Source organism: Oreochromis aureus, linkage group 18 (assembly GCF_013358895.1).
Source record: "Oreochromis aureus strain Israel breed Guangdong linkage group 18, ZZ_aureus, whole genome shotgun sequence".
Taxonomy (NCBI): domain Eukaryota; kingdom Metazoa; phylum Chordata; class Actinopteri; order Cichliformes; family Cichlidae; genus Oreochromis; species Oreochromis aureus.
This window is the reverse complement of record NC_052959.1, coordinates 36,261,246-36,270,406: the sequence shown is the minus strand read 5'-3', so window position 1 is coordinate 36,270,406 and position 9,161 is coordinate 36,261,246. Positions and strand designations below refer to the sequence as shown.

The 9,161-nt window shown below is 48.5% G+C and overlaps 1 protein-coding gene across 1 annotated transcript; it reads left to right on the top strand.

Moving 5' to 3' along the window:
- Positions 1–625: 625 nt before the first annotated feature.
- LOC116321299 (zinc finger protein 664-like) lies at positions 626–7,722 on the top strand. The gene is made up of 3 exons (XM_031741094.2): positions 626–763; positions 3,211–3,352; positions 5,090–7,722. Exons 1-3 carry the CDS (start codon positions 740–742, stop codon positions 6,427–6,429), a joined length of 1,506 nt encoding a protein of 501 aa, XP_031596954.1. The 5' UTR covers positions 626–739; the 3' UTR covers positions 6,430–7,722.
- Positions 7,723–9,161: the final 1,439 nt, after the last annotated feature.

The window sequence follows — 9,161 nt, the reverse complement described above, 5'->3', positions numbered from 1 at the left end:
GGTTGAAGATCTCCGTGAACACTGGTGCTAGCTGGTCAGCGCAGGCTCTCAGGACCTGACCTGGGATTGCATCTGGTCCTGCTGCCTTCCTGCTGTTCACTCTTCTGAAAGCTTTCCTGCATACTCTGATGAAACAGCAGCTCGTGGTGACAGCAGCCGTTCATTTCACCTGACCCTGCATCCAGCTGCAGCCTGCTGGGACCATGAGGCCTGGTTACTAATAAATGCGTTTGTGTGTGTGTGTGTGTGTGTGTGTGTGTGTGTGTGTGTGTGTGTGTGTGTGTGTGTGTTGGTATCTGTGTACTGTGTATCTTGGTGGGGACCAAAATCCGAAATTTACTATACTTGTGGGGACCAACAGCCCCAGTGTGAAAAATGCCTTCAACCCTGTGGGGACCTGGGTTTGGTCCCCACAGGGTTGTGGTTTTAGTGTCAGGGCTACAGCTGGGTTATGGTTATGGTTAGGCTCATTTTTCATGGTTAGGGTAAGCAGCTAGGGAAAGCACTATGTCAATGGGAGGCCCCCACGAGGATATAAATACACACACGTGTGTGTGTGTGTGTGTGTGTGTATGTGTGTGTGTGTGTGTGGTGGGGGTGGGGTCACTCGCTGTTTCCTCTTTGTTTTTTTCTTTGACCTTTCCCCCGGAAGTGGAGCAGCTGCTCTGCTGTTAGCCGCTCCGGACTCTCGCTCGTCTTTACCGTCAGAACCGGAACCTGCGACGGAACCGGAGGGACCATGGAGCCCGTCCCCGCTGCACCGGTAAGCACACCTGTCGAGCCGAGCCGGGCCGATCCCCTGGAGACGGTCATGTGAGCGGCTAAGCTAACCGAGCTAGCCCCGGTGATCTGGACTCCGGTCAGGAATCCCGCAAACGAACCCGAGCCTCCCACTGTGGTTGCTGTCAGCACCGTCCTGCGGTCCGCTCTGGACCCTGCTGGAGCCAGGGCCGCTGTGAGGGGCTCTGGGTCCGAGCAGCGGATACTGAACGGAGTCCAGACTCAGTTACTGATCCACGGAGTCGTTCGACTGATTATTGATGAGCGATCGATGATTACAGGGCCGTAGCCAGGGGCCTACGGGGCGGGGGGGGCTCACAGATTAACCTCCAAAAATCAGAGTCGTAAATCTTTCACTGTAAAGAAAACAACACAAAAGTTTGCTGATCCTGGAAACAGACAAACATTACAGCGTGAAACAACACGTGTAAAAGATAACACGCATCATCAGGCAGGGCTGACGCCGCCACCGTGGACTTCTGCGGGACGTCCGAGTCCTAACTGGAACCGGAAAGTCCTTTTCTCCTTACGCCGCCACCTTCCACACTATACAAGTCGCGGTGGTGTGCACGTTACCTTTTTCCACAGGTGCACGTCAGGTTCTGTAAAGGTCACGGTGTCAGGTCACAATCCGGTCACAGTGCAAGTTACCATGTAGAGTTCCTGCAGGAACACAAACAACTGCGTCCCCTCAGCGCCATTTTGCAGTCCTGCAAGAGAAACTCAAGAACGCTGTGATTTGATCTTTGATGGATTGGAAGAAAAACGTGTGGGCGCTGAGCTCAGGAGTGCATGTTGACTGCAGGTTAGTTAGGCTGACATCACAGCCACAGTCGCACGCGCCACCTGATCGATACCGCCCTCGGTGTTCCTCATTTCGATAATGCAGTAATCTGATTACTGGCTTTGTCTGATTGCGTCTCGCCCGGCTGCATTCAGTTCAATCTTATGTTCACAGCACTGAGTCACAACGACAGTCACTTCAAGGTGCTTCATATTGTAAGGTAGACCCTACAATAACACAGAGACCAGATGACCCCTTGTAATCAAACCCTTGGTGACAGTGGGAAGGAAAAACTCCCTTTGAACAGGAAGAAACCTCCAGCAGAACCAGGCTCAGGGAGGGGGGCAGGATAAAGAGGAAAGTTTCAATCTTGAAAGTAGAGATGGTGTCTGTCTCCTGACTCCAGACTGAAGGGGCCTGAAAACTGAAGAACTAACTCCAGTCTATCCGACGTGTCAGCGCTAACTAAACTCGCTTCTACGTTAGCTTTCAGTAGCTCGTTACCTCTTTGTTGCTGTGTGTGGGTGGAGCTCCATGAAGCCCCACACACAGCAACAGTCCGGCACAGATGCAGAAATGAGCCCTGCTCCTCCGTCCTTACAGCCCCTCTGCACATTACCCAGCATGCCGTGCAGCACAGTTATTGCATATATGCGTGTTAGTGGCCGTTTCTCAATTCTCAAGTACGTGAGTCCGTACTCACCGAGAACGCGAGCACGGACTCGCGATTTGTACAATTGGAACACCAGCGTACGTGATGATGTCACAGGGCCGGAGTTTTTACTGCCGTCCCCTCCTAATTTAACTGTGAGTAACATGTGATGAAGCTTAACTTTAATCACAGCCAAACCGGTTTACTCAGGAACAAATAAAACACTGAAATAAACCAAACATTAACATTTAGAAGTGATCTAAGTGACTTATATATCATTTTTAACCTCAGTAGTGAAACCTCTATTAATAAAAATAGTGTACATGTACATACGTGTACATACCTTAATAAAAACAAGCAGGTGAGATGTTAGAACGCTTTTATTTCTATTCTAGTGGACACTCAATACTATAGACAGCTGCTGGAGTTTCTTTAACCTGAGTAGTGAGAAGTCCGCGAGCGGGTTGAAAACGATGTGCCGGGAGTCCGCTGTTGAGTTTTGGACGCAATGCATTCTGGGATATTTAGCTGTACCAAGTCCACACCGATGCATGCTCGATAAAACGGGCGGAGCGAGAACACATCCGGGACTTTTTTCCTTCTTGGCTTGATGCGTGCCAATTGGAACAGTACTTGGTCTCCGACTGATGACGTATCACGAGTACACGAGAACGCAAGTACGCACAAGTACGCATATTGAGAAACGCCCAGTGTCTCACAGGTGCATCGTCACATGTGGACAGACGCAGCTGTGGGTTATTGTTTGCTCATGTGAGCTGACCTGTGAGGACCCCTGGTGGCCAGTAACAGAACCCACTGTGCCTACATTTAAAGCTGCAGACGTCTGTTTGTGTTTGAAAAGTTCAAATCCTTCATGAAGTCACACCCGTCACTGCAGGTGCTGCAGAGTCATGTGACCCTGAATATGAAAGTGTGTTTGTGAGGTCACATAGGTTTTCACCTGTGTGACGCTGTCTGAAACCTTTCCTTCCAGGCTGAGGAGTTCGCCGGCATTCAGGTGAAAACGGAGCCGGAGGGCGACGTGGAGATCCGCTCGTACCCGATCCTCAGGAAGTTGTCGGTCAAGCTGAGTGACTGCAGGGTGTGGCTGGAGGGGCGGGACTTCCTGTCTTTGGGTAATTCATGATTAAAATATCAAATATCTGTGGCTGCTTTGTCCTAGCAGAAGTCCAAATCCCATTTATTCTGGTCAGGTCAGAGATTAGGACCATCTAAGACGGAAACTTCCCCTTTAATTCAGGTGAATGAAGCAAAAAAGAAAGTGACAGGAGGTGAAGCAAGCTGCTGAAACTAGAGACGGCACAGTGATGATCTCCATCACATCGCTCAGCCCTGCCTCAGATTTCTGCATTACTGCTTCAGCTGCAGATTAATTCCTGGGTTTGGACTCTACGCAGCAGCAGGAGGTGACAGTAGGAAGGAAGAACTCCCTTAGAAAGGAGGAAAGCAGTACCGGTAACTTCGGTTTCCATAATCGATTTTCTGATTCAAATCGATTATTAGTTTGAAAAAGCCACATCGATTCATTAAATCCTGAATCGGTTTTTAAATATAAACGTATTTTCTCAGAAACGGCAGAATCTTAGGTTAAAGGTCACAGAACTCTCAGCTGTGTCTGTAATCACACCTCTGCTTCACTTCAGCAGCATCAGGTAATGTTGAGTCATGGTTTTATTTTGAAGGTTATCTGCTATAAAAAACCAGGCCAGGACAATCTGCTTCATGTTTTATCCTCAGTTACTTTGACACAAAGACATCTGCTGTGATGAAGTCTCACAGTGTCAGCTTTGTTTGTATACATGGATATAAAATATGAAGATGTGCTGATAAATGATCAGAATTACAACATTTCTGAGTCAAAATCAAATCGATTCTAGAAGTGGTGATACCCGGCTCTGGTTTTCAAAGATTCAAAGTGATTATTGTCATGTGTACAAAGAAAAGCATTTCTCTGTAGAATGAAATTCTTTCTCTGCTGTCCACACACAGATGCTGGTTAATATCTACAAATAGATATATACAGATAGCATGAATAAATGAATGGAAACCAATAAAAAGAAGTGTTAAATATCTTGATGCATGCTTAATCATCCAGGTAAGTACATCTCCAAAAGTTGATTGTGTTCATCTGGACGTTTTCAGTGGGAGAAACATTTCATCATCATCCAGGTGACTTCTTCAGTCTCAGCTGACTGCAGGTGTCCAATCTTATATACAGGACATTTGCATCATGACTGAAACCAGCCCACTGAAGGAACAATGGGCTGTGAGGTCAGTTCCTTCATCATAATTATGCAGATTCTCATGACCATTGATCAACAACCACTGATCAGTGATCAGTGGTTGTTGATCAGCCCATTGTTCCTTCAGTGGGCTGGTTTCAGTCATGATGCAAATGTCCTGTTTATAAGATTGGACACCTGCAGTCAGCTGAGACTGAAGAAGTCACCTGGATGATGATGAAATGTTTCTCCCACTGAAAACGTCCAGATGAACACAATCAACTTTTGCAGAAGTGTTAAATAGATTTATTTGCAAAAGAGCTGTGAGCTTAATATGTTGGTTTGATATGCGAGATGACCTGATGTGACCTAGTATCTTGTCCATAACCTCAAACACTGTGTCTCTGAGACAGAGCAGTGTGTTTGTGGCTGTTTTCTAATAAAGGAGACGTGATGTCCTCGGGCTTCTGTGTGTTGGGAACAGAATCGAAGGAAAACCTCTTCCTGTTTTGTGTCTGATGACTGCAGCTCAGACGTTCTCAGAGCAGCTGCCAAACTGCAGTAACCTTCCTGCTGGTTAACCCGGCAGTTCCTCTTCGTCTCTAACCTTTGAACTCCGCTTCCCCGCAGGTGATCACCCCGAGCTCAGCGAACGGAGACAGCGGCAGCAGCAGGCCACCAACACAGGCAGGAAGATGGTGTACTGTCACGAGTGTAACAAGGGCTTCTACAAGAAGTCCCACCTGGAGGCTCACCTGCGGGTCCACCGGGGCCAGAAGCCCAACGAGTGCTGGCAGTGCGGCAAGACTTACCCGACCCTGATGAGCCTGGTTGTCCATCAGCAGGTCCACGACCGCACGGCGCCCTACCAGTGCTCCTACTGCGACAAGACCTTCGCTCTGAAGAGGGACTGGAAGACCCACCACCGGACCCACTCGGGCACCAAACCCTTCAAGTGCTGGTTCTGTGGGGATGGCTTTGGCGAGCAGGACGAGCTGAACGAGCACCTGGAGCTGCACAGCGGTGAGAAGTGCTACCACTGCACCGTCTGTGATAAGATGTTCATATCCTACCAGGGCTTCAACTTCCACCGCAAGTCCCACAAGAGCCGGAAGCTGCTGCCATGCCCCAAGTGCAACAAGACCTTCAGCAACCCTCAGAGCCTGAAGCTGCACCAGGTGACGCACTCCAACAGGAAACCACACAAGTGCCCCACCTGCGGCAAAGCCTTCAAGCTGCTGAGCGGCATGCGCTGCCACCAGCGCACCCACGAGGATCTGAAGGCCTACCACTGCACCGAGTGCGGCAAGTGCTTCTCCAGCCTGCAGGGCTTGAAGCTGCACGACCGCACGCACACCGGACTCAAGCCCTACAAGTGCTCTGAGTGCGGCAAGAGGTTCACGCAGTCGCCCCATCTCAAGGCGCACATGGTGACCCACACCGGCGAGCGGCCCTTCCTCTGCACCACCTGTGGGAAACGGTTCACGCAGTCATCCCACCTGAGGTCCCACATCACGCTGTTCCACGTGGGCGAGAAGCCGTTCACTTGCGATGACTGCGGCAAGAGCTTCACCATCGCTCACTACCTGAAGGTGCACCGGCGCACGCACACCAAGGAGAAGTTGTACCAGTGCTCGTACTGCCAGAAGTCCTTCTCTTACCACAACTCGTGGAGGGCGCACGAGAGGATTCACACCGGCGAGCGGCCCTTCACCTGCCAGGACTGCGGCCAGAGCTTCATCACGTCTGGCTCGCTGGTCAGCCACCAGCGCTCCAAGCACACTGGCGAGAAAAGCCACTACTGCATCACCTGCGGCGAGTTCTTTTTCACCAGCTCCATGCTGCGTGTCCATCAGCTCGACCACACTGGCGAGCGCCCGCACGTCTGCAGCTGCGGCAAGACCTTCAAGACCCGAGGTGTTCTGCGCTACCACCTAAAGAGGTTCACCGACCACCGGCCCGCTGAGTGAGGGGAGGGGCCTTTCAACACTACTCTGACATGTTTTATACGTTAATCACCGCCTGAGCTTCAGCAGGAGCTCCTCCAACCGCAACATGTCTTCTTCATGCTGGTTTGTCCTCGACCAACCAATGAGCTCACAGAGCAGCAGCGCTACCATACTGTGCTGTTCTGACGTGAACTTTGACTCTATGGACGGACATGAATGCTGCTGAGAACCCACTCGAGTCTCCTGACTGTTAGCGCTGACTGTTAGCGCGGACTGTTAACACACAGTGTTGGGAAGGTTACTTTTAAAATGTATTCCATTACAGATTACAGATTACATGCCCCAAAATATATTTTGTAATGTATTCTGTTACATTACTCAACGAGAGTAATGTATTCTGAATACTTTGGATCACTTAATATATTATCAAGCTTTTTACAACTACATGAATGTACTATTGCTGTGTGATTTGTTACTATCACTGAAGGTTACTAATATACCAATACCGACTAGATGTTTAAATCTTAATGTAAATGAGTAACAGTAGGTGGACATTAGGTAAGGCTGTGCTTTTGCAGCGATCTCGTATAGAAAACTGTTTCTGTCTCAGTCATGTTTTCTTTCTGTCTGCTAACCTCAGCTAACGCCAGCTAACAGTGTTAGCTCGGTAGTGAGTAGCCTTCAGTAATAGCAACAGTACATTGCAGATACTGAAGTGGCACATGACCCAGGTAGCTACCACAGCTAAAACAAGCTAGCTGCAGTCGGCTAATGTTAGTTTTTAAACAGAACGTACTTCCAGATGTGTCTTTAGGTTGGAGTCTTTGACACTGAGAGCAGCTCGCTTGCTGACAAACAGAGTTTGCATTGCACGCTCAGATTTCATCCCTCTCTTCTTTAAATGTGGTTTCGGAATTTCCAAGTAAGAAATGCATTCCTGCCCGTGCACTGCTGGCTCTGCTGTGCTGGCTCCGGGTGCTTTGTGTAACTGACCCCACCAACATTGACAGGACGCTGACATTAGAGCCTTTATTGGGTTTATGTTAGAGAATTAGAGAGGGCATAGCCTAACATATGAAACAGGAAAAGACCAGATACACGTTTGTATTTTAAATAAGTAACACAGGTACATGTATTCTGTTTCTGCCCAACACTGTTGGCGTTGACCGTTGGCGTTGCTGAGACTGTGGCGCTTCAAACCCAGCAGGCTTCCAAAGAATCAGCCATGATGTTTGTGTGTTGCGCTCTTGGTGACACCGTGTTTTTAGCGGTGTGCATCATGTCATTACCAATAAAGTTTGACCTGCAGCTTCACCTTTGACTTCTCTTGTTGTTCCCCCTGACAGCTAAGTGACAGAGTCACCTTTCACAGGTGTGTTAAAGGTGCACCATGGGGTGTCTTTTAGCATAAGAACAAATGAAGACTTTCAAAGTAAATGACCCCACACAAACTCAGCTCCTGAAACTGTGCCAGTGTGATTTAAAGAAACAGAAACATGTGCAGCCGGTGTGTTCAGAGTCATTAAGGTTCACGGCTCTCTGTGACCTCTGACCTTGTTTAAACTTCCTGATCTTGGTCGTGAGCATGAACCACACTGACATCAGCATCCAGAACTCGTCTTACATCATCAGTTTATTCCAGTTTTTCAGTGTAAACGAGAACCCCTCTGATTGCTGCTGACCCCTAAACACACTTTGATTGGCTTACGCCACAGTCACACCAGGCCTGCAGAGCGCTCTGCAGACTTGCCTGCAGACTTGCCTGCAGACTGGTCAGTGACCCCCTTTAACCACCATTTGCTAAGGACAAACATCTGTTCCCTGATTGGTTGATGAGGGGAAGATGTTGTGACGTCTGATACATGCTGAGTGACCACAGAGTGGCAATAAAACTGGAAACGGAGAATGATCCCCTTCAAAATAAAAGGTGAGACCAACAGTTTGACCTCAGCTTTAAGATGACTTCCTGTTTGAGTTCAGACGTACTGATTTCAGCCAGCCAATCACAGGCAGCGAGCTCATCGACCGCAGACACACAGCTGTTGAATGCGCTTCCTGACTCTAGGCGGAGCCTCAGACGCAGGCAGACCCAGGCTGTGTCCGAATTCAGGGGAAGGATGCTCATAAGGACACTACCTACCTACATCACATGGTAGTGTCCTTAGACGGACGGGTAGTCAGGAAGTGAGCGGCTTGGACAGCCCCCTTTTTTTCTCCATAGAAACTTTATTGAACAAACAATGAGTATCCAACATAACAGATGGGCTGTGGACAGCCTCCTAGCCTTCAACTCCGCCCTTACTTGCGTGTTTTTCCCGATCGCTAGCACCACAGCGCGAAAACTTTAAAATGGACCCAGAAATGTCGCTCCGTTGTTTGGACAATTTTATTTCTCGAGGAGCTAGAAAAACCTTATCGTCGTCGCCCGCACGTTTTGTACCTTAGGCTCATCAGATACAATCATATCCAGGTAAAATCATTTCCTTTAATCTACACGCATTTAGGAATTACGTAGCTAATTACACGGATGCCAAAAAAGTGTTCGCCTGCCAAAACTGATTTCCAATGTTTCCGAGTGTAATATGTGAAATATCTTTATGTATGTTGGTAAATAGACTTCGTGAACATGGTTTACTAAGGGTTTTATATATACAATAATTACCTGTTGTTCAAGCATCTTTATAACTCTGGTTATAATGTAGGTACAATTGATATATTTGTTGCGCTGTCTGCTGTCCTCTTGGCCAGATTAC

Coding starts and splice junctions, on each gene's coding strand:
- LOC116321299 (XM_031741094.2), top strand. CDS start 740: ATGGAGCCCGTCCCCGCTGCACCG. Junction 764..3,210: donor AGCCCGTCCCCGCTGCACCG/GTAAGCACACCT, acceptor CTTTCCTTCCAG/GCTGAGGAGTTCGCCGGCAT. Junction 3,353..5,089: donor GCGGGACTTCCTGTCTTTGG/GTAATTCATGAT, acceptor GCTTCCCCGCAG/GTGATCACCCCGAGCTCAGC.